Source organism: Trichosurus vulpecula, chromosome 5 (assembly GCF_011100635.1).
Source record: "Trichosurus vulpecula isolate mTriVul1 chromosome 5, mTriVul1.pri, whole genome shotgun sequence".
Classification (NCBI taxonomy): domain Eukaryota; kingdom Metazoa; phylum Chordata; class Mammalia; order Diprotodontia; family Phalangeridae; genus Trichosurus; species Trichosurus vulpecula.
The window spans coordinates 296,009,311-296,034,619 of NC_050577.1; the positions used below are offsets into that span (position 1 = coordinate 296,009,311).

Here is a 25,309-nt window from a genome sequence, read left to right on the forward strand (position 1 = left end):
ATCCTATTTCTCTCACATCCTAATTCAAACCCATTCCCATCTTTTGGACCAAAGGGTCCCTGCCTCTTGACACTCTGCTCTTCCCTTACCACCAGACCACATACTTTGTTGCAATCATCACACCATGCGGCAGCCAGGAGGAGGCTTGAAGTCCAGGTGGAAAGGGCTTTGGATTTGGAGTCAGATGATGTGCCTGATATGATCTACCTGTGTGATCTGGGCAAATTCATTTCCCTAAGCCTTCTCCTCTGCAAACTAGGAGACTTAAGTCATATCATCTCTAAGGTCCTTTGCTGGCTCAAAATTCTAGGACTGATCACTGGAGAAGGATGTCTAGGGCAAGTCGAAAGGCTAAAGTAGCAGGAATGCTCCCCAATGGGCTCTCCTGCTCTATGGCCCTGTAGCAAGGTGATTTGGGGGCAGGGGACTTGTGGTTTCATTGGTGTAAGGAACTCCCAAATGAGGAAACTCCATTTACTAATACAAATTAGCAACTCCTCTGTCACTTAAGAGTCTTAGGGGGATCAGTACAAGTACTCCAAGATGGGCCCCAGTACATATACATTGGCTTTTAGAAAAGAATCCAGTCTGTGACTGAGTCCTGATGTCTGACTTTACTCTACTGGAGATGTGCCCAGTTCATAGGTATTTCCAGCCAGCCTCAGTAGGATAGAGCCCCAACAAGAATCTGGGTCAGTAGGGAGGGAGTTATAGAACGTCAAAGCTAGAAGGGACCTCAAAATATGGGATGTCAGCAACTGGAGGGCACTTAGAAAACAGAAGTGGGAGGGACTCGAAAATATAGTCAGAGCTAAGAGCTCTTAGAACATGGGATGACACTTTAGAAACCATCAAATCTGACTCCTTCATTTTTTAGGTAAGGAAACTGAGGTCCAAACAAGGACAATCCTGCCCCAAGATCTACCTGGGAATTTTGCTTTGCCCTTTGTAGACAGGACCTCCCACCCCAGGAAGGTAGAGAAACTTCCGGGCCCCTTTTTCCCAAAGGACCATCCCTAACCCTCTGTTTGACTCATCTTTCCTAGGCCTGCTTAGAGCTCAGTCCTTTCCCCCTCCCAACTCAGTCTTCTCAGCTTCCTTAGCTACCCAACACTTTACTAGGTCACCTGAGACAGATGGAGTCCCATGAATGGGAGAAATAAGTAGATCCCTTGGATGATAACCACCGTCCAAACCCAGACCTCATCCTGAAGGAGGTCAGGAAACCGATATTCCACCATTGGCAATACCCTTGCTCTTCCCTGTGAGGTCTACTGCAGAAGGAAAGCTTGGGTTGGAGGCGACCCTCGGATACTCTGTAAGTGACAGTAACCAAAGGCCTCTCTTGGCCTTTGTCCCAAGAAGGAGGTGTCACGAGTCACTGAGTGGCCTGCTGTGGGCACCAGGTGGTGTCGGGATAGAGGAGACAATGGAGGGATCGGAATCTGCCAAGAGAAACCAACAAAAGAAAAGAATGAAACTCTGTCCCATCCTCCAACTTCCTCTCTGAGTCACTGTCCAACTGCCCAAAGCCCAGGCCCTCACTCCTCCCTCTACTAGCTGAATGCCTGAGACACTCCCTTGGATGACCTGCGCCAGGGGAACCACACTGCTGGGGGGGCGGGCAGGAATGGCAGGGGGGTAAATTCCTATGGTTCAAGGGTGGCAGACTGAGGGACTGTCATATCCTATTGAAATTGAGGGGAAAGAGGAAGCAGGAATGGTGTTTCTATCCACCCTTGGAATAGACGGAAATATGATGTTAGAGGCACCAAAAATCAACGCACACAGCCATGTAAACTTCTTCCACATCATCTTCCATAAGGCCCCAAGGGGAAGAATAAGGAACACTGTGTTTAAGGCAGAGAGGGGAGAATTCAGGTTTCAATATGACAAACATTCTAGTCATCAGAGCTGGCCAACAATCAAAGGGCCTACCTTGATAGGTATTGGGTTCTCTGTCACTGGAGGTGTTTGAGTGGAAATGGGATGGCCACTTGTATGTAGGGCATATTGGGTGGGGGGGGGGTGTCATTGCTACTCTAAGAGCTTCCCAGGATAACCCCAAAGGTCCCTTCCAACTCTTTGATCCTGAGGTTCCCATTCTCCCAGTCCTGGTTACTACTCTAGGTTATCTCCACTGTAAGCTCTACTGATCAATCTGGAGAAGTCCTCTGACTTAAATCTCTTTTCCCGATCATTCCTCCCCTCTAAAAATATAATCCCTACCCTTTAGCACCTTGGTGGCTAGGTAACAGACCAGAATCCACTAAGAGTAAGACAATCCCAGCCCTGCCCATACATCTACCCTTCTCATCTCTGCCCCACCCCCCCCAACCACAATCTCATTCCCTCTGGATCCATCAGAGGAGGACACACCTGGAGGGATCTTCTTGTGGAGAGAAGGGACCCTCCAGGTCAATGGCATTGAGTTTCTTCTCAAAGACTCCATAACTGAGAGTGACCTGGGTGGACAGAATCAGAGAGAAGGGTTTGGGGGAGGGGAGGGACATGGGAGTAGGGTCAGAGATAAGTGCAAAGAACAATGGACTCAAAGGTCATGGGTTCAAATCTTGCCTTTCTCAATTACAGCCTGTACAACCCTGAACAAGCTGCTGAATCTCTCCAGGCCACAGTCTCCTCATCTGTAAAGTGAGAGGGTTTGGCTAGATGACCAGGGAGGTACAGGTCTAAGTCTCTGATCACATGGCGATAGCTGCTGAAGCCCCAGGGCTGTCAAAGGGTTCGACACGGAAAACTCACAGGATTTTATTCCACAGAAATGACACTAAAGAAGATGCATTTCCCTCTGCCTCATACCCTGAGCACCTCTGTACATGCATCCTAAGGATTCTGGGGCCTTTCCACGTGACGTGCAGCAGGAATCTACTATACGTGTTGTCTCCCTCTGGGAGAGGTTGAGCTTCTGTGGAGGAGCCACGGTCTTGCTTTCTCTGCTTATATCCCAAGCATCTAGCACAGCGCCTGGCACCAAGTAAGTGCTTAGCAAATGGTTTTTCATTTACTCACCCCATGATGTGATTCAAAGGTCCCATGTCAATAGGACAAGTAAGGTTCTTTATCATACAACATGGGATCTTGGGGTATGAACTGTAAACACGATCTTTGGAAAATCACGAAGACAAGTAACCCAAAGAACAACAAATTGATGTATAGTGGGAATAGGCCATATCATAAGACCCGTGGTAACTCTCTAAGTTAAAAAACTTTGTGGAAGAAATGTATGATGGGCTTGAGGTGAGCTGGTTTTACAGTGAAAATGAGAAGCAAAAGATGGACAGCTTCAGTACATCAGCCAACTGGCACACATTAAAAGCCCACTATCTGCCAGAGATGAGGGATAAAAGGACAAAAATGAGTCAATCCCTGCCCTCAAGGAACTTATGTTCTCTTGGGCGAGACATGTACATATCAATCAAGAAATTCATGAACATTTATTAAGTGCCTACCATATACTAGGAGCTGTGGATACACAAAGAATGAAACCATCTCTACACTCAATATATTTATATTCTGGAGTATCAAAAGAATCAGCAATAGACTCCCTGGATACTGAGTGGCTCCTCTTTATGCGACTATTGAAAGATGTGGGAAAAGCAGCTCATGAGGAAGGATGAAACACCCACACAAATGAGGGACCATCTTGGAACGTGGAATATCAGAGCTGGGAAAGACTAATTCATTAGAAAGAGGAGCTGGGGTCAGATCTTCCACTTCCTACCTTTGTGACTCAGTGCATCAATGTCATCCTTTGTAAAATGAGAGGCTGGACTAGATGGCCTCTGAGGTTCCTTCCAGCTCTACTTCGAAGAGTCTAAGACCTCAGAACATCAAACGTTAAAGCTGGGAGGAACCTTAGAGCTCTTCTATTCCAGAACTCTCTTTTTATAGAACTAGAAACTGAGGCTGAGACAGAAGTGACTTGCTCAAAGTCATACAGTGAGTTAGAAGAAGAGGCTCCCCAATGGGACAGAGGAATAAGAAGATTTGATACCCCCACCGCAGGGATAGTTCTTGGCCCACCTGTAATTCCAACCAACTGCCAGCCCATTTTTTATTCCCCACCTCTCCCAACTCACCTGATTTGGGAGCTGGGAAGCCCCAAGAATCTGCAGGTTCTCCAGATGGGAGTGGAATAGAGGGCTGGGGAGCAGGCGGCGCCCCAGCTTGCACTCAACGATGTAACCCACAGTGCAGTCATCAGGTAGTCGGATCCTGGTGGAGGTGCTCAGGAAATTGGGGCCACTGGGAGAAGAAGAAGCCTCTTGCTGAGCCACTTGGGACAAGACCCAAAGTAGGCTTAACTAGCCTTGGCTCATTACTGTCCTTCCAAAACCACCTCCTTCTTGAAGTCTTCCCTGGTCACCTCCACTCCTTCACATCAGGCATCCCTTATCCCATTTAATCTTCACAGCATCAATAGACTGAGACCTGGGAAGGTTGTGACTTGTCCGAGGTCACTCAGATAGAAGGCATGGAGTTTCCTGATTCCAGGTCCAAGACTCTCCATTGTACTATCCTACCTTTCCTTCCATGGTCCAATATGACAATCCCCAACATTCATTAGTAGGAAGTCTCATAATAATAGGCAAGGCAACAAGCATTTATAAAGTGCTTACTATGTGTCAGGCTATGTGCTAAACACTGGAATAATAAAAAACAAATTGAAAGAACTTGTTGTCTTGCTCCATTTTGAGAAGAGAAAATTGAGGCCCAGAGAGATGAAACACAAGGTCATACAGGTAGGCTCATAGATCCAGAGTTGGAAGGTCATTTGGAAGTCATCCATATAGCTTCATTTTATATCCAATAGCTTCATTTTACAGATGAGAAAACTAGAAAAAGTTACTTTCCCAGGGTCACACAGCCACAATGTGTTAGAAGTGGAATTTGAACCCAGATACTATGAGAGTTCCCTCTCAAACACCTCCTGCTGCAGAAGAAACTTCCCCATGGCCCCAGGGTCCAAAGATCGCAGCTATCTGAGCACTCTCAGGCCACCCACCACCCCCTCGGAGTCCTGCTCACCTGGCCCATGGTACCATCTTCCTGGCCAACTTTCGGTTGATACAGAAGCCAGCTCCACCTGTAGCAAACCAGAATTGTACTGGCCTCTGAGGGAGAGAAGAGCAAAGACTGGGGTTGGCTGGGGACCCTCTGGGCACTAGGAAATTGCCAGATCCTTCAAATCCCCCCAACCAGAGAAGGAGTGTGGCTCAACATGAGAAGTATCCTGATGGCCAGGATCCCAGTCTCCCCCAAAATGGTGGGATGATACAGTGGAAAGAACATTGGATCTGGTATCAGATGCCTTGGATTCAAATCTCACCTCTGATACTAACTGTGTGTGACCTTGGGCAAATTACTGCCCCTCTCTGGGCCTCAGTTTCCTCATCTGTGCATAACAGGATTTAACTAGATGATCTCAAAGGTATCTTCCAGCTCAGATATTCTATGAGCCTAGGAAGGTCTTTTCCAGCTCTGAGAACTCAGCTTCTATGAAGTCCCTTCTCCTCCATGAAGCCTTTCCTGACACCTCCAGCTTCCCTACCCAGTCACTGTATGTAGATGCCCTTCCCTTCACCCTTGAATCCCTTGCCCCTTTGGGCTTCCTATGTTTCTCCACCCAAGAAACTCCCATCAGTGGGCAACTTCCATTTTCTGCAATCTACCCTTTCTCCTCCAGATTGGCCAAAAGAGGATGGACACCACCAAGTCGCGTACTCTCATCTCAACTGGGCCACCATTGCTAATATAGCCTTCCTTTTAGACATTTCTTGGTGATTCCCTATTACATTTCCCACAATAATTCTTCCCAGTCTTCTATTGCCTTCCCCAACAAGCCCTTGCTATATACACTGACCCCATTCCCTCATAACAGATGACCTCATCTACCTTTTTGCTGAGAAGACTGTGGCCATCTGGTGGGAAATTGATCTAACTCTCCCCTCAAGGTCCCTAAAACTCTCCCTCTTCTCATTCATCCTTTCCTCCTTCCCACAAGTTTTAAGAAAATGAGGTGACCATCCCTTTGGCCAAGGCTAATGATTCCACTTGGACCCTCCAACCTGCCATCTCAAATCCTGGTTCTGACACTAACCACCTTTGCGATTTGAGGCAGGTTACTCAACATCTCTGAGTCTCAGTTTCCTGTTCTGTAAAATGAGAGAGTTAGCCTAGAAGACCTTCAAAGTCTCTTCCAGCTCTGACTCTCTAATCATCTGCTCCAATTCTCCTCCTTGCCCTGCCTCCATCAATCATCTCCTCCTCTCAGGCTTCTTTAATCTCTTCTTCTTCTTGGCTCCATTCCCCAAAGCCTATAAATATATTCAGGGCTTCCCCAAACTTAAAAAAAAAAAAGAAAAAAATTAAGCTTCCTTGACCTTGACCATCTGCTTAATAAATGCTTTGTCATTCCTTCATTCTCTCCTCCCCTTCCTTGCCAAAATCCTAGAAAGAGCCGTCAACACGAGCTGCTTCCATTGCCTTCCCCACCACCCACTCATTCCTCAAATCTTCACAATCTGGCTTCCATCCCCACCAATCAACTGCAACTGCTTTCTCCAAAATCAGTGGTGACTTCCTTACTGACAAATCTAATGACCCTTTTCATCTGCCTTGACCTCACATGATTTGCCTAAGGCATCTGACGCTCTCGATCTCTTCTCTCTTGGTTTCTTGACACTCCATTTGCCAAACTCTTCTTCTGATTCTATTTTCTTTGCCTTTTAGCCTTGCCACTTTGGCTCTACATTGCTATAAGACCTTGGATAATAATAATAGCAGATACACTTCTCCCCCTACCTATCCTTGAGAATTCAAGTCTAAACTACACTGAACCCAGAGCATCATGATGGACAGAACTGTTGGCCCCAGTTGCCCAGAAATAACAGTGATTCATAAAACTTTAAGAACAATGATTTTCATAGATGTCACATACCAAAGACTCACAGTCTCCAGCCTACATGGAATGAAAAGCTTTCAAAATATAGAGACCTAGTAGAGAAATCTTAAGTATCTGGGAGCAGAGCTGTCCCAAGGATGTCCCATAGGGAGCCAACAAAAGATAAGCTTACACACCAACACTTGAACACATTTATAAAAATCAACCATTTTCTCTACCAGCATCCACAAAATATTTAATGGGGATAGAAACTGAACCTGTGATTTCAATGATATGGGGAACTCCCAGATGAGGAAAATCTCTCTACCAATGCAGGTTGGCACCTTCTCTGCCACCTAAAGTCTTAGAGCACTCAGTGGCTAAGTGATTTGCCCAGGGTTACACAACCACCATGAATCAGAGATGAAACTGAAACCTAGATCTTCCTGGCTTCTCAGTCAGCTCTTTATCTACCAGGCTGCATTAAACATTAAACAGAGGAGGGTATCAGCTTGTCCCAAGATAATTTGTACTTGAACTTCATCAAAAACATGAGAATGAGGTGATAATAATGGGAGTAGCCTGCATGATTATAACATTTTGATGTTTACAAAGCCTTTTACATGCACACACTCACACACACACATACACACATACACACACATGCACATACACACACATATACACTCACATACACACGCATGCACACACATACACATATACACATACACACATACAAACACATACGCTCACATACACACACATGCTCACACACATACACATGCACTCACATACATGCACACATACACACGTATACACATGCATACACATATACACACATGCACACATGCACACATACACTCACATACATACAAACATACACGTGCATGCACATGCATATATACACATGCACACATGCGCACACGTACATACACACATACAAACATACACATAGGCACACACATGCAAACATACACCTACACACATATGCACACACGCATACACACACTGCCTCATTTAATCTTCACAATAACCATGTGATGTAGTCCTCACCTTTTACAGGTGAGGAAACTGAGACTCAGAGAAGGAAGGCATAGTTAAGGCAAGGGAAAGGAATAGGCATTTATATAGCATCTTCTGGACAGCTAGGTGTCGAAGTGGATAAAGGGTTAGCCCTGGAATCAAGAGGGCTTGAGCTCAAATCTGACCTCAGACACTTACGAGCTCCATGCCCTGGAGTAGGTGACTTAACCCTGTTTGCCTCAGTTTCCTCATCTGTCAAATGATGTGGAGAAGGAAATGGCAAAACCACTCCAGTATGTCTGCCAAGAAAACCCCGAATGGGGTCGTGAAGAGCTGGACATGACTGACCAACAAGGCAACAGCAGCGCCTGCTCTGTGCTAAGCACTTTACGAACGTCTCATTTACTCCTCACAACAACCTTTGAGGTAGGTCCTATTATTATCCCCATTTTACAGATGAGAAAACTGAGGCAAACAGAGGTTAAGTGACTTGCCCAGGGTCATACAGCTAGTAGGTCTCTGCGGCCAGATCTGAACTCAGGACTTACGGACTCCAGGCCCAGCATTCTATCCACCTTACTACCAGCTGCCCTGGAAAGGGACTTTCCCTGGGTCAGATCTGTCATTCCACTCGTTGTTCCATGGTGAGTAAATCACTTCCTCTTTCTTCTTCATGTGTAATATGAGGGATCAGAGCTCTGAAGCTAAAATGGAGATCCTCTTCAGTGTATAGATACGAATAAGAAACTGAAGTCCACAGAGGTTAAGTGACTTGCCCAAAGTCACAAGGCAACATGGACCAGAAGCAACATTTGAACTCAGGTCCCCAATCCCAGAGACAATGCTCATTCTACTGTACAATGCTTATGGTCTCTAAGTCCCCATTCAAAGTCATCTCTGTCTCCCTCTCCTCCCTCTCCCTTCCCCTGAGAACTCCCAGACAACAAAGCCAGTAGGGAGGCAGCACTAACCATCTGGTTGTTGGGCATTGGCTCTGAAGCCTTGATGGGCCTGTTCAGACTAGGTTTCCCAACGTATACATCCCAGGTGGGTGAGAAGGAGGACAGGAGCGTCAGCAGGGCCTCTGGGTTCAGGTAATTGTCATCATCCAAGTGGCAGAACCAACTAGGGAAACAGACAGATACAGTAATCTCTCAGGCAGCCTCTTGGGGCAGAATCTGGAGTCCCACATCCCTCTAGCCTCACAGAAACACAACAGGAAAAGCCACCAGGGTAGTGATAGAACCTCTTAGATGAGATAGAGGGGATGATAATTGAAAATTCAGGGAAGGTGTTAACTGGCTAGACAGCAGTTTATCTGAAAAAGAGCTGGGCAACTTAGTGGACCAAAAGCTTCACATGAGCCAGCAGGGTGATGTGGTAGCAAAAAAAAAGAAAAAGAAAGAAAGTAAAAGCTAATTTGATTTGGATCTGCACTAAGTGAGGCTTTGTGTGAAGGACTAGAGAGGTATGAATCCCACCAGTCTCTGCCCCTGTCAAGCTACATCTGGAGGATGATGGTCAGTCCTCACTGATAAACTGAAGAGTCACAAAGGAGGCAACCAGAATGGTGAGGGGCATCTCAAATGAATGGAAAAGCCTTTATTTAGCACTTACTGTGTGCAATGAGATAGTCCCAGCTTTCAAGGTATTCCCGTTCTAAATTAGGAGAGATCACACAGACAAGCAAATTCAGCCTCCCTGTGTGTTAGAAAGACTTGAACGTGCTAAGAGTGCTTTAGTTGGGGAGACTAGCCTTCTGGAGGCAGTGGGTTCTGCTTTCAAGAAGAGGTTTAATGATATCTTAGAGGGACTTTCTTTTCAGATAAGGGCTGGACTAGCTAGGCTCTGAGTTCTGGGTTTGGCGATTTCTGTGTGAGCATCCTCCTTTCTGACTTTCTGGAGAAGCCTTTCCACTCTGCCTCAGTTTCTGTGTCTGGTTTCAACTCCACCAGGAACAAGATACTCCTCCCAGGTTAAGGTCCTCACCTCTGATCTCCTCATCGAGCTGCTAACTTAAGCCTGTCCCTTCTGAGGGTAGGGTATCAAATTCCTCCCAATGCCTTCCTTTATAGGGGGGGAAGCTGGACTTTGGGGCTCTCCACTCCATTTGCTGCTTTGCCTGGTTTCAACAAGATGTCCTCATGCCGGGTACCCTCTGGTCTCTCCTCTTCCCAGCTTTCCTGCTTCCTTTTGTGAGTTGTCTTCCAAGATTAGATTGTAAATTCCTTGAGAGCAGGGACTGACTTTCTTTTAACTAATTGTATCTCCAATAGATTAGCAAACAATAGGAGCCAAATCATGTTTATTGGCTAGGATTAGATTGGCTTTGAGACCTAACTAGGATGTGATGAGAGAAATAAACTTGAGGGTTTTGACCAAAAAGACAGAGAAGGGGTGGGAAGCAAGGGAGAATTCTAGAAGATCTCGGCAAATAGGAAGGCAAAGGGGAGGGCTGAGGTATGAGAAGATCTGGGTTTGAATTCAGCATCTGATACTTTTTGGTTGCGAACTTAGGAAAGTGACTGCACTCTGCCTCAGTTCCCCCCAGGCCAAATGGAAGTAATGGCATTAACTGTACCCCAGGGCTGTTTCAAGGAAAGTACTATTTTTAAAGTGAATCAGCAATATTACCTTTCCCAAATCTCCCTGTCGTGAGTGTGTCATTTCTCCTAATTAGAGTATAAGCTCTCTGAGATCAGGGGCTGTCTCCCTTTCTTATTCATAGTCCTGTCACTTCACACAGGGCTTGGCACAAGGTAAGGACCTCATAAATGCTTTTCCATGCTAATTCATTCCATTCCTTCAGTGTGGAGGCTCCCAGCCAACAGTCAAGGGGAAATCCATGTAATTAAGTGAGTTCACACTAAGCTGTGAACAATGGATAACAGCTAGAAATTAGAAATAGAAGAAGGAGTCTTCCCTCCCCAAGACCATCTTCCTTTTAAAAGAAATTCTATTCATCCTTGGTGACCCAGCTTAGGAGCCCCCTCCCCGGAGAAGCCCTCCCTGACCACCCCAATCCACTTGGATTTCCCCTTTGTATGGAATGCTAATGTATGTATGGTCCATTTTGCTTATCAGACCAGAAGCACAGAATGCTGGAATGTCCAAGCAGAAAGGAAGCATCCAGGCAACCTAGTCGTTAACCCAACAGGTTATAGATGAAGGAAGTGTAGCCCAGAGAGGAGGTCATGTGTCTTAGTAAGAATTAGCCAGCATTCATTCATCAAGCACCTACTACGTGTCAGGTATTGTGCTAAACACTTTACAAACATCATCTCATTTGATCCTCACAATGACCCTGAGACACAGGTGCTGTTATTATCCTTATTTTACAGTTGAGGAAACTGAGGCAAATAGTGATTAAGTGACTCGCTCAGGGTTATACAGCTAGTAAATGTCTGAGGCAGGATTCAAACTCAGATCTTCCTGACTCTAAGTCCAGAATTCCAGCCACTGCACTACTTAACTGCTTCCCCAGCAAGCCAGGGCCAAAATTTCAAATCTTCCCCCTCAGAATCCAAGGACATAGCTTCCACAGAGCTTGAGAAGCTTCTAATCAGTGGATAGAGTGCAAAGCTGGGAGTCAGGAAGACCTGAGTTGAAATGGCAGTTACTAACTATATAACCCTGGGCAAGTCATTTGACCATTCTCAGTCTCAATTTCCTCATCTATAAAATGGGGGGGGGGGGTGGAACTACATTTTTTTTAAATTCGGTTTTATTTTATTTTCAATTCCAAATTATCTCCCTTCTTCCTTCTCCTTCCCCACCCATTGAGAAGGGAAGAAAAACAAACCCATTAAAAATATGTGTAGTCATGCAAAATAAATGCCTGGATTAAGCATGGAATGAGAGAGAGAGAGAGAGAGAGAGAGAGAGAGAGAGAGAGAAAGAGAGAGAGAGAGAGAGAGAGAGAGAGAGAGAGAGAGAGAGAGAGAGAGAGAGAGAAGAGTAGAAGGAGGAGGAGGAGTAAGAGAGGGAGGGAGGAAAGGAAGGGAAGAAGGGAAGGAAGGAAGGAAGGAAAGAAAGGAAGAAAGAAAGAAAGAAAGAAAGAAAGAAAGAAAGAAAGAAAGAAAGAAAGAAAGAAAGAAAGAAAGAAAGAAAGAAAGAAAGAAAGGAAGGAAGGAAGGAAGGGAGGGAGGGAGGAAGAAAGGAAGAAAGGAAGAAAGAAAGGAAGAGAGAGAGAAGAAGAATATATGCTTCAGTCTGAACTCTGAATCTCTAAATCTATCAACTTTCCATCTGGAGGTGAAAACCATATTTCATCATGAGTCCTTTGGAATTGTGGTGGGTCATTCTGTCAATCAGAGGTGTTGAGTCTTTCAAAGTTGATTATCTTTATAATATTGCTGCTGTTGGCTAAATTGTTCTTCTGTTTCTGCTCACTTCACTTTCCATCAGTTCCTACAAATCTTATGGTCAGGATGAACAGCTCTCAAAGCCTTAAGAGCTCTGATCAACTCAATGACCAACTATGATTCCAGAGGACCAAGAACAAAGCCTTCGACCCATCTTCTGACAGAGAGGTAATGGACTCCAGATATACAATGAGACACATTTGGGGCATAGCCAATGTGGGGCCAAGTAGGGGGTATAGTGGATAGAGTGCAGGCCCTGGAGTTAGGAAGACTCATCTTCCTGAGTTCAAATCCAGCCTCAGACACTTAGTAGTTGTGTGACCCTGGGCAAGTCACTTCACCCTGTTTGCCTCAGTGTCCTTACCTGTAAAATGAACTGGAGGAAGAAATGCCAAACCACTCCAATATTTCTGCCCAAAAACCCCAAACAAAGTCACGAAGAGTTGGACACAACTGAACAACAACAACAACATGAGACTTTGTTTCGCTTGACTGGGAATATTTATCACAAGGGTTTTGTTTTTTTCTTTTTCTTTTTTTCAGGAAAGGGGAGGTGGAGAGACAATAAATCTTTGTTCATTGAAAAAAATAAAATTTAACTTATAAAAAAGAGGGGGTTGGATCTGATGGCCTCTAACATCCGTTCTGGATCTAAATCTACAATCCAATTATCTAAGTGTCCACAAAGAAATATAACACCAAGAAAAGGTGACCTGTGTCATCAGGGGAGGAGTGACACAAAGGCAGATGAAGAAGGGCTCAAAGACTGAGGAGGGGGAGCACCAAAGACCAATTCACGGAGACTTCTCTACACTCTCAGCTCACATTCACCTCCTAGAAGCCCTTGTGTCCCTCAAAACTGGTCCAGTACCATCTTCTCCTTCAAAGAGAAGCCTTTCTTGATCCCCTCCCAACAGCTCATGCCTTTACTCTACCCCTCAGAAGCACTGTGTTTGCATCTCATCCACATGTTGTATGTGTTTATTTATTTGCAGGTTTTCTCCCCTAACAAAATGTAAGCTTCTTAAGGGCAAGGTCTGTTTCATTCTTTGTCTTGGTAGCCCAATGCCTGGTACACATTGGGATCTAATAAATGCTTGTTGATTGATAGTAAGCTATCTACCATGCATCCATCCATGTACTCACACTGGCTAAGAGACAAGAGTGAGGATATATAGGGTCCCTAATCTCAAGAAGCTCCCATTTTTCCGATGGAAGCTAAAACCATTCAGCCATAGCTATGACTACTATCTTCTAAGCATCCCTAGGGTTCTTAGTCTGGGTCCATGACCATACCCACCTCACTTGGAGCAACGCCCTGCCTGATACCACTCAAACCCACTGACCTCAGTCCACTGGCCAGGAAAGCGTCAAACTCTGCTGCCATCTTACAGGACAAGGCTGGATGACTGTGCTCAGCAGAGCAGTTTGTGACCACGAGGTGAGGCCCTGGAGAGAAGACAGGAGAATCAGTGAAATGGGGGCTCGCCATCCTTTTGCTCTCTTCCCCTTTGCCAGGTCTGTGTTTCAACAGTCTAGCCTCCCTCGAAATTTAGAGCTCAGGGGCTAAGAGAATGGGGTTCACTCCTCTGATCAGGGGGTGGAATAATATTCTGACTCAGAGAAAGACAGAATGTAGAGGGAGCTTGGTCTGAGGCTGGGATCCATGAATTCATCAGCCTGGGGAACTCCTGGTGGGAAAACTCCCTCCACCTGTGGAGCTCAACAACTTCTATTTTACTGGGATACCAAGAAGTAAGGTGACTTTTCTCTGGCCAGACAGTTTAAGGCAGAAAAATACGAACCAAGGTCTTCTTGACTCCAAGGCCAGTCTTTTAAGGAAGGGGCTTTAGAACAGGGAACATCGAAGATATGTAGGGCCTTAAAATATGGAATGTCAGAAATAGGAGGACCACAGAATACGGAATGTCAGAACTGGGTGGTCTTTAGAACATGGAATATAGGGCTGGGAGGAGCCTTAGAGAGGGACTTTAGAACAGGGGATGTTAGGGCTGGGAGGGGTCTTAGAGCAGGGAATATCAGAGCTAGGAGGGGCCTTAAAACAGGGGATGTCAGGGCAGCTAGGTGGTGCAGTGAGTAGAGCACCAGCCCTGGAGTCAGGAGGACCCGAATTCAAATCCAGCCTCAGACACTTGACACATGTACTAGCTGTGTGACCTTGGACAAGTCACTTAACCCCAATTGCCCTGCCAAAAAAAAAACAAGGGGATGTCAGAGCTGGGGGAGAGCTTAGAACATGGAATGTCAGGGTTGGGAGCAGCCTTAGAGAGGGATTTTAGAACAGGGAATGTCAGAGCGGGACGGACCTTAGAACAAGAGATGTCAGAGCTGGGACAGACTTTAGAACAGGGAATGTAAAATCTAGAAGAAGCTTTTGAACAGAGGACATCAGAGTGGGAGGGACATTAGAACAAGAGATGTCAGAGCTGGGAGGGACTTTAGAACGGGGAATGTCTGAGCTGGGAGGAACATTAGAACAGGGAATGTAAAACCTAGGAGAAGCTTCAGAACAGGGGATGTCAGAGCTGGGAGGAGCCTTAGAACAGAGGTCAGAGCTGGGAGGGACATTAGAAATTGTCTAGTGCAATTCTCTCCTTTTCCACATCAGCAGGACTGAGGCTTAGAAATTGACTTTCCCCAGATCCTCTGTCTTATTAGGTAACAGAGCTGAGACTCACTTCCAGACTTTCTGATTGATATTTTCATCTTTATACCCCCCCACCCCCGCTGCCTCTGCCCACTACCCCTCTGCTCCCTAGGTCATCATCCTTCCTACTTGAAGCTGCCCCTCAGAAAGGTCGGCCCCCTCCTGTGTTGAAGGGAAATTCAGGTACCAAAGGAAAGTCATCCTCTTTCCTTCAGTGGGCATCCACCCCTCAGAACAGTCCCAGGGCAGAAGCTAATGACTCTGACTTCAGGGAGAAAAGGAGATCTCCCAAGTGACATCTCCTCACTTATGACCATTAAAGGCACATCCTGACCTGCTTTCTACATAAATCTATGTCCTTTTACATGGAGACGGGGAAAGGGAAAACGATAAATATTTACACCGCACCTACTATGTGCTAGTCACGGCACTCAGGGCTCTAAAATATTATCTCATTTGATCCTCACAACTCAGGGAAGCAGGTGTTATTATGATCCCATTTTACAGTTGAGGAAACTGAGTCAGGGGAGGAAAGGAGACATCCCACCACCTGCTCTTCCCCAAGTACTGCATCTCAGATCACTTCAAGAATTCACACGTATCTATCTCAGGGACCCCAGGGCCAGGAGGCAGCAAAACAGAGAGGAAGAAGCAGTCAGCTCATCTAAAGTCCTGGATTCCAATCCTGACTCTGCTACTTATTACCTACACAGCGTGGGTCCTTAGGTCTCCCTCATCATTGCACTAGATAAACTACAGTGCCATTGCAGCTCTCAGTCCCATGGTAGGGGTGACCCAGCCCTGGGAAGGAAAGGGGATGTGTTACCTAGTTTCTCCTGGAGGCCCTGGTCTTCTCCATCCGTGAAGATGTAAGTCTATAGGATAAAACCAGAGAGAACCAAGGGGTTACTGGGAGCTGGTCACAGACCCTTCCCCAAGTGAGGGGCCAGCATGACCATTACAGACTCATTGCAGCTTCTCTAGCTAAATACTTCTATGTTCTTTTACACAGAGACAGAAGAAAGAAAAGGGGTAAGCATTTAGATAGTGCCTACTGTGCGCTAAGGGCTTTACAGACATTGTCTCATGTGATCCTCTCAACAGCTCCAGGAGGTAGGGGATGTTATGATCCTCATTTTCTTTTCAGTTTTCTCCAATTACATGTAAAGACAAATGTTAACATTATTTTTTTATTTTGAGTTTCAAATTTTCTCCCCCTTTCCCTCACATCATCCCTCCCTAAGACAGTGAGCAATTTGATATAGGTTATATATGTACAATCATGTAAAACATATTTCCATATTAGTCATGTTGTGAAAGAAGAAACAGACCAAAAGAAAAAAAACACGAAAAAATAAAGTGAAAATAGTCAGTTTCCCTCTGCATTCAGACTCCATCAGTTCCTTCTCTGGAGGGAGGGAGCATTTTTGATCATAAGTCCTTGAGAACTGTATGATCCCCATTTTCAGTTGAGGAAACTGAGGCAAAAACCAAATAACTGACTTGCCCAGGGTCACACAGTATCTAAGACTGGGTTTCAACCCAGGTCTTCCTGACTCCAGGGCCAGCACCCTACCCCCTATACCACCTAGCTGCCTCAGACAGCTGTTATTTACGTTAACACACTCACACTTTACAGAAAAACAGGAACTGGACCTGTGGTTTTCTTGAAACAGATAATGTCCAGGTGAACGAACTCCCTCTGTCAATGAAGGCTAGGATCTTATCCGCAATCAATAGATTTAGAGAGCCATCTAGCACAGAGAGGCTGTGCCTGGGCCCAGAGTCACACAGCCGGTGGAGCAAAAACAGCACTGGACTGGAATCAGGAAGATCTGAGTTCAAACCCTGCCTCAGACACGCACTGGCTGTGTGACCCTGGGCAAGTCACTTAACCCTGTTTGTCTCAGTTTCCTCATTTCTAACTTGGGGGTAATAATAGCTTGTTGTGAGAATCAAATGAGATGTTATTTATAAAGTGCTTTGAAAACCGTGAAGCATCATAACAAGTGCTAAGTGTTATCACATATGGGTATTACCTATTGCCCATATTTCATATGGGTCAGAACAGCACTTGAAGCCAAGTCTTCTTAGTTCTCTGTCAGCTACAGCACCCTGCTACCCTTACGGAGAGATGTAGCCCCAGAAGTCCCTTCCTCCTCCTCTCCCCCATCTCTCTCTGTCTCTCTCACTCCCTCTCTCTCCCTCCCTCCCTTATCCCTCCCTCTCCTTCCTTCCCTTTCTCTCTCTCTGTCTCTCCCTGTCTTTCTGTCTCTGCCTCTCTGTGTGTCTCTGTCTCTCTGTCTCTGTATCCCTCCACCCCCTTTTTCTCCTCTCTCCCCCCTCCCTCCCTCTCTCTGTCTCTGTGTCTCTCTCTCTCTGTCTCTGTGTCTCTCTCTGTCTCCCTCTATGTCTCTGTTTCTGTCTCTGTTTCTGTCTCTCTGTCTGTCTGTCTGTCTCTCTCTGTCTTTCTCTGTTTCTCTGTCTCTCTCTCTCTGCCTCTCTCTGCCTCTCTCTCTGTCTGTCTTTCTCTCTGTTTCTCCCCCTGTGTGTGTCTTTCTGTCTCTCTGTCTCTGTTTCTCTGTCTCGGTCTGTCTCTGTCTCTCTGTCTCTCTCTGTCTCTCTGTCTTCCCCCCCCCATTGCGTGTCTCTGTCTGTCTCTGTCTATCTCTGTCTGTCTCTGTCTCTGTCCCTCTTTCCTTCTCCGTCTCTCTCCTCTCTCTCTGTCACACACACACACACATTTTGTGTCCAGTCTCCCATGCAGACACACCCTTTACAGTCACAACTTTCTCAGTATCACACACATCCCCTGACACACAGGTGCAGACACCTAAGCCCAGCTCCCTGCATCCTTCAGGGCCATCCAGCTGGGCTTTGAGGGTTCTCAGCAGGCTGCTTTCCAGTAGGATCGTCTCCTCTCCTTTTCTCTTCCACAGCTTTGCATTTGATCCCCCCACCCCATTTCTCCTCCTTCCTGCTGATTTCCTGGTTAATTCATTCTGTGTGAGTCTGGCCCCCTGGGAAATGGATTTGGCTCCAGTTTCATGCACACACGAACAGACACACACACACACACACACACACACACTCACACTCCACTCTGCCTCAGCCCCCTCCCCACTATCACACAAAGAAGCATGTTGCCCACCCCTTCAGTCCTTTGTTCTCTCCTTTCTTGAGGGTCTCTGTAACCCTTGGAACAGCAGCTCATCCACCCTGTGCCTCATTTTCCCCCGGGGTGCAGGATCATAGAATCATACACTTAACCATAATAGCTCCCATTCATGAAAGACTTTAAGGCATTCCAAGCACTTTACATACGTTATCTCATTCTGTGGAGAGGCAGACTACCGTGTTCAAGTATTTGAAGGTCTATCTTCTGGAAATGGGATTAGCCTTTTCTTCCCTTCCAGATCTAACTCCCATCATCCTAAGCCCTGAAAGCTGCCTAATGCTCAGCCGTGGGCACAGGGGCAGCACTGCCAGCTTCCACCCCCAAGTGGGCTGAATTAGGAAGGGAGACTTTGGAGGAGAGCCATTGGACCTGGGTTCCAGTCCTATCTCTGATGCTTATTATTGGGGCAACCATGGACTGCAAATCCTTCTATCTTTCCGGACAGAAAGATTTGTGTAATAAAGGCCTTGGGTTACATGACCCCCAAGGCCCCTTCCCACTTTAAATCTATAAACTGATAGAAAGAGTTGGATATAGAGTAGGAGAACCTGGAATCCTGGCTCTGTGACCAGGGGCAAGGCACTTAATCTCTCTGGGCCTCAGTGTCCCCATTTGTAAAATGAGAAAGGGCCCCTAAGGTCTCTTCCTGCTCTAAACCTATAACCAGTAATGCCTGGGAGAGAACCCAGGAGCTGGGGACAGGGGACCTGAGTTCTGACACTGCCCCTGCCCCTTAGTGAATCTCAATTTCTTTATCTACCAGAGGCACACGCTTCCGAGGGTTGCCATGAGGAAAGCATTCTGCAGACTCTAACTCAAAACAGCTTATGATTGGGCTCGATGCCCTCTGGGGTCCCTTCAAGCCCCTCACTTGTGTGATCTTTGTGAGTTCTCCTTGTCTCTGGGTGAGGAGGGGCCGGGCCAGACGAGACTTTGTAAAAATGCCCAACGGCCGCCGGAATAGTGAGTGGAAAGCTGCCACCCATGGTTCAATAGATTGAAAAGAAGCACATCTGTTCCAAAGAAAGGGATCGTGGGGCTCCCCGCCCACTGGGGCTGCCCCCCCCCCCCCCGCCCAACTCTATCCACCACCACAAGGGAGAGGAGGGGGATGGGATCAGCAGGGCAAATAACCAGGGATGGGAGCCACCCCCGTCCCCCAGCCACAATGGAGAGGCTGCCACACAATGGCCCCACCTGCTGCTCTGCCCACTTAACACACAAGACTAGGGCCGGGGGAGGACCAGCTTAGAGGAATTAACCACAACATCCCCTCTTCCCCTCCCCCGACGCCTCCTCCTCCCAACCCTGCCCAGGGAATGGGCTGGAAGGGGCCAAATGCTCATACAGGCCAGACTCAAGAGGCTTCCAGGGTCCAGGATGTCCCGGGGGCCACTTCTCCTGAGCCAGGAGACCACAAGATTGATGAATTAAGGAATTAGAAAGTATTTGTCAAATGCTTACCATGCCCCAAAGATCACAGAAACTCAGGGTTTGAAGGGCCCTCAAAGAGTATTGAGGCCAACCTTAATAGCTAACACTTTTAGGGCATTTCCAAGTTTGCAGAACATTTTACATGCATTATCTTGGTGCTTGGTATAGTGGAAGGAGCCCTAGCTCTGGAGCTGGAGGACATGAGTTTAAATCCCCCCTCTCACTCAACCTCTGAGGCCTCCTCTGTGAAATGGGCGGTGTGACTTGAGTCTCAGTTTCTTCATCTGTAAAATGAGCCAGGAGAAGCTCATGAGCCTCCTCCAGCTCAGACTTCCTAATCCTATTATGATGCCATTATCCTTCCAGCTCCTTCCTTAGTAAGCCTCATCCTCTGCCCCCTCATCCATTGATGCACATACTTAAAATCAAGACCTTTAGATGGAGGAGGAGTCACAGGGGTCATCTAAACTAAACTGAAGCCGGGAAAGACTGAGTGACCCAAGGTCACTCAGGTCGTATCAGAGGCCAAATCTGAACCCAGCTCCTCTGGATCCCAATCTAGGAGTGTCTTCACTGCCCCTTCGCCATTACATACACACGTACACGCACGCCTACCACACTCACAAGCCAGACACCTCCTGATCCCACCCCTTTCAGTATGACAGAGTGTCTACCCTACAGTGTCCCTGTGGAAACAGCCCCCACAGGAAGCTCACACCGGAGGTGACAGCATGCCTCTCTCCGGTCCACCCTGGGACAGCATCCGGAAATACCAGGAGGGGCAGGGGGAAGGAATGGGGGAGGGGCTCCTCCCTACAAGGCTCATTCTCCTCCAGAGCTTTCCCTACCCCCACTCCAACACTTACAGAGAGGGGGGAAGGGGGAGACAAGGAGTTGGGGTCCCAGGGAAGCAGGATGGTCAGAACCCCTGGATCCTTCCTGCCCCCTCCAGCTGTGAGCCAGCCCTAGCAACTCCCTTGCCTGGAGCCCAGCCCCCAACTCTGTCCCTGCAGGAAACTGTCTGAGGCCTTGGGCCCAGCTGGGTAGGCAAGGGGGGAATGCAGGGATGAAAGGTCAGGGTTGGAGTGGGGGGAGCCTGGCCCGTTCTGGGCCTCCGGAAAAGCTAGGGCTCCTAAGAACAGGAAATAAGCCGGACCTTGCCAAGCAAAAGTGATGTGATGTGAGCCCTGGCCCTGAGAGTGGGCACAGCAGGAAAGACAAATAAATATAGGGTCAGGAAGACCGACAGAATGGGCCAGAGAGAGATGGAGAGTCACGCAGGGCCAGGGAGGTGATTAGGACTGCCTGGGATGACCAGAGATGGAGATGGAGACAGAGACCAGCAAAGAACAATAGATGGAGGGAGGGAGGCAGCCTTCGACACAGATCAGATGAGATTGTATGCAGCAAAGCACTGTGGGAACCAGAGATGACCCCAGGTGGCTTGTCTAGAGCCATTGGCAAGGAGAGGAAACTGAGGCAAGGAGAGCTTAAGTGGCTGATCCACATTCACACAGCCTGGACATTTCAGAAGCAGGGTTTGAGCCCATTCTCCCAATTCCAGGTCCTGGCCTCTTTCCCCTCCATCCAGCTCCCTCTTGATCTACAAAACGTCCAAGTGAGGGTTGGTTATTACTAGTGTAGGAAAGCATTTTTGAATTATTCACAGGATTATTATGCTATGGGACCAGAGAAATGGGGGAAGACAGGGGTCGTCCCAGAGCAAGAGAAAGGGGGAGGGTGGGGAGGAAGAGAGAGGGTGAGAGAGAGAGGGAGGGAGGGAAAGAGAGAGGGGGGAGGGAGAGGAAGAGGGAGGGAGGGAAAGAGAGGAAGAGAGAAAGACAAAGATAGAGATATATAGAGAAGGAAAGTGACAGAGAGAGAAACCTAACCAGAGAGAAAGAGAAGCACCAAGAACCTAAGGGGGAGAAAAAAGAACAGAGTAAAGAAAGGTCGGAGTTTGGTGGGAACAGAGGGACAAGGAGGAGCAGGGCTGAGCCCGCAGGGAGCCGAGGAAGAGTCCCCGATGGGGGTGGACCCCCTAGAAGGAAATAGCTCCAAGCCTATGAGAAGTCAGAAACCATTCCCCCGCCCTGCAGCGGTCTGCACAACTGCTCTCAGGCCAGAGACAGGGAGAGACTCAAAGAGGAAGAAGGATCCCACTGCAAGATGGAATCTCAGAGGCCAGGCAGCCCAAACTCCTCAGCTTGGAGTCAAGAAGACCTGGGTTCAAATCTGGCCTTAGACATCTACTAGCTGTATGACCCTGAGAAAGTCACTTAACCTCCATTTGCCTCAGTTTCCTCAACTATAAGATGGCGATAAAAATAGCACCTACCTCCCAAGATTGTTGTGAGGGTCAAATGAGATATTTGTAAAACATTCTGCCATCATTAGAGTGTCCTGCAAAGGCTGGCCATAACTGCTGTCATGTCACTTAAACTGTCTCAGTCTTAGCTTCCTCATCTGTAATAGGCATACATGTGGCTCTATAAATATTAGCTTTACTATTACTTCTACACATGAGGAAGCTGTCACCTGAGGAGGAGAAGTGACTTTACAGGATCAGAGATAGACACTGGAAGGACCCTTTGAAACCCTCTTGTCAAACTACCTCATGCAACAAGGGAGGCAGCTGAGGCCCAGAGCTGATGTGACTTGCCCAAGGCTGTACAGATGATAAGTATTAGAACCTAGATTTGAACCCAGGATTTCTGAGGTCAGAGCCAGCACTATGCTGCCTCCAGGCTAAACATCCTGTTCTTTCCACCCATCCTCAGAAGAGATGAACTTCACACCCTTCATCATTCTGGTTGCCCTCTTCTGAGCGCTCTTCAGTTTGTGTGACCTTGAGCAAGTCACTGTGCCTTAGTTTCCCCATCTGTAAAAATGAGAGTATTGGACCAGCTAGCCTCTGAGGTCCTTTCCAGCTCTAGACCTGTGGTCCTATGACCCTCAAAGCAGAGCAACACTTCCTGATTTCTGGAAACTTTGCCTCAATTAACGCCACCCCAGATTACCCCAGCTTGCTGAGCCATCATATCTGAATGTGGAATTGTTGATAGTGACACCGAGTCATTGACTTTTTTTTGAGTCATTGACTTCTAAAGAAAAAAGATCAATTGGGTCTCAGGGTAGATTCCTGTCATGGGTTTAGCCAAGACAATTAGAGCCATCCAGGAGTGGGATAGTCATCTCAGGAGGGCTGTGGACACCCCCCAATTCTCAAGGTGTCCAACAGAGGCTGAAGGAATATTTATCAGGGATGATGTGGAGCGTGGACAGAAGGACACTCCTCAGGCCTCTTCCAGCTAGGAGATTCGGGATTCTGCCCCTCCTTGGTCTCCTCTGATAAATAGGAACCCCTTCAGGGGCCTCACTCCCCTTTCCCCCCAACCCCTCAGTCACTTGGTGCCAGGCACTAGAGGAGGAAAACCTTTGCCTGGGATGGTCCCTGGCAGAGATAGCTTTGCCCAGAAAATCACAGAATCTCAGAGGACCACAGATCCCAAGCTCGAAGGGACCTCGAAGCCATCTAGTCCAACCCTGGATGAGGAAAGTCAATTCTTGAGGAGGTGACATGTCCAAGGTCACCCAGACAGCCTCGGAAGAGGGATTGGAAGTCAACTCCTCTTATTCCCAAGCCAAGGCTGCTCCAGGCTGCCTCCTCAACCTTCACTCATCCCCAACAAGCACTTCTGCAGCATCTCCTTGAAAGCCTCCAGGGAGAGGCCTCTCTCTTGAAGGGCAGCCCATTTCACTTTGGGATGGCTCTAATTCCTGTCAAGGGGTTTCTGCCCCTTTGCAGCCCCTGCCCATGGCAGCCCCATCAGGCTGCCCCTCAGGTGCAGAGATCTAGCTCAGGAGAGACCCTGAGGCCCCAGGCAGATCTGCCCCAAGCCTCTCCACCCCCTCAAGTCACCTGCTTCCTTGCCCTTGAGATCCAAGTGTCCAGCAGCAGCTGTAGTCGGGACCTATGGAAGCTCTGGGTCGTCTTGACAGCAATGTAGATCTCTGTGAGTGCCAGGGCCCCTGGCCTGGAGCTGTTCTCCCCAGGGCCTGTCCCACTGAGCCCTGGAGTCCTGTGTCTCACTGAGAGGAGTGCCACACAGATTAGGGTGACAGAGACCCCAGAGAGTCCATGCAGGAGATGAGGCCGCATCGGATGCTAGGTGGAAGGATGGGGGAGCCCCTCCGTCTCTGTGTACCCCAAAGTCCCAAATCAACCCCCTCTTCCCAAAAGAACAGAGATGAATAACCAGTCAGACTCCCAAGTCCAGCAGGTATGAGGGCCAAGGGTCTGATGAAGGAATTGTCTGGAAACAGAAGGGGGAAGAAATAGCTTGGAGGTTAGAGAGGAGAAGACAAGGAGAAACAGATGGGGAACCCTGAAAACCCCCAACCCAGAGAGTCCTGATGTGTATCAGCTCCAAAGCAGAGAAGAGAGGAGAGGAGAGGAGAGGAGAGGAGAGGAGAGGAGAGGAGAGGAGAGGAGAGGAGAGGAGAGGAGAGGAGGGGAGGGGAGAGGACAGGATAAGGGAGGACAGGAAAGGAGAGGAGAGGGGAGAAAAGGAGAGGAGAAGAGAGCACTGGGGTCCTCGTTCTGACACCCAACCAGCAGCTCTTGACCTCCACCTGCTCGATCTGCAGCCCGTGGATCTGTGGGCAGCCGAGGCTGCCAGGGCCAGCCTGAGCCCCGCCCCCTCCTTTTATGTGCTGGGGCGGTGTTCCTCGGCCTTCCAGGGAGCCCTGGCAGCTGCTGCCCTTGGGCAGGGGGAGGGGGAGGCAGAGGGAGGAGGGAGGAAGGGAAACCAGAGACAGCAGGGAGCTCTCCAGGTTTCCTGAGTGGCCGAGGGCTCCCAATTCAACTCTGTCAAATTTACTAAGTCTTCCTCAAACCCACAGCACACCCAGCCCTGAAGCAAAAGGCTAGGTCCACAGAATGCTGGCCCAGGAAGGGATCTTAGAATGTACAATGTTGGAACATGGGCTGGAAGAGAACTTGAAAACAGAGATCAGAGTGGCAAGAGAACCTAGAACATGAAATGTCAAAGCTACAAGGGACTTTAGAACATGAAATGTCAGAGCTTGGAGGGATTTTAGAAATTACCTAGTCCTGAACATCATTTTATCTACTTGGAGACTGAGGCCCAGGGAGAGAGGGAGATGACTTGAGATCACACAGAAAGGTAACTTCTGAACCAAAACAAGATCCTAGATCTCTTAGCTCCTGGTCCAACAAGTGCCCTGTCCACCACACCCAGAGAGGGCAGAGGTCCATCCCTTAAAGGAGCAAGAAACATTTAGGGAACAATACAAGATAATGACAAAATACAATATTAAGATGACTATCCCATGGGAAAAATGTTGGGCCCAGAGGATATTGAGGGGAGGGGGATGCTTAGTTGAGTACGAGACTTTCACATTACCTCCCTGCAGAACAGCTCTCTGAAGAGATTCCACTAGACTCCTATCTTAGACCCAACCCCCCCCCCACCTTGAGATCGAATTCCACAAAGCTCTGCCACCTCCCCTGACCAAAGTATCCTGGCGCCTACTCTGCTCCTCCTAAGATTCTCCAGGGCCCAGCTTACAAGATCCCCAGGACTTTCACACTCCCAGATAATACCAGACTGCCCCCTAACTTTGTTGACATCCTTTTCCTTTGGGCTAAGAAGATCAGCTTTAGGAGGAAGCATTCAAACACCTATGATGTGCCAAGCACTGTGCTACTTACT

At 47.8% G+C, this 25,309-nt stretch overlaps 1 protein-coding gene across 1 annotated transcript; it reads right to left on the minus strand.

The window, feature by feature from the left end:
• Positions 1 to 1,301: 1,301 nt before the first annotated feature.
• MFNG (MFNG O-fucosylpeptide 3-beta-N-acetylglucosaminyltransferase) lies at positions 1,302 to 23,889 on the minus strand. Its single transcript, XM_036760972.1, has 8 exons — positions 23,494 to 23,889; positions 15,786 to 15,834; positions 13,638 to 13,740; positions 8,899 to 9,052; positions 5,050 to 5,135; positions 4,101 to 4,266; positions 2,380 to 2,465; positions 1,302 to 1,445 (listed from the first exon to the last, which is right to left on the minus strand). The coding sequence occupies exons 1-8, from the start codon at positions 23,731 to 23,733 to the stop codon at positions 1,379 to 1,381; spliced, it is 951 nt and encodes a 316-aa protein (XP_036616867.1). The 5' UTR covers positions 23,734 to 23,889; the 3' UTR covers positions 1,302 to 1,378.
• Between the last annotated feature and the right edge of the window lie 1,420 nt (positions 23,890 to 25,309).

Excerpts from the sequence above, each read along its gene's own strand:
- MFNG (XM_036760972.1), bottom strand. The coding sequence starts at position 23,733 with ATGCGGCCTCATCTCCTGCATGGACTCTCTGGGGTCTCTGTCACCCTA. Across the intron at positions 13,741-15,785 it reads GGGCCTCCAGGAGAAACTAG|GGCCTCACCTCGTGGTCACA; the intron begins GTAACACATCCC and ends TCTTCTCTCCAG. Across the intron at positions 4,267-5,049 it reads AAGATGGTACCATGGGCCAG|TGGCCCCAATTTCCTGAGCA; the intron begins GTGAGCAGGACT and ends TTCTTCTCCCAG.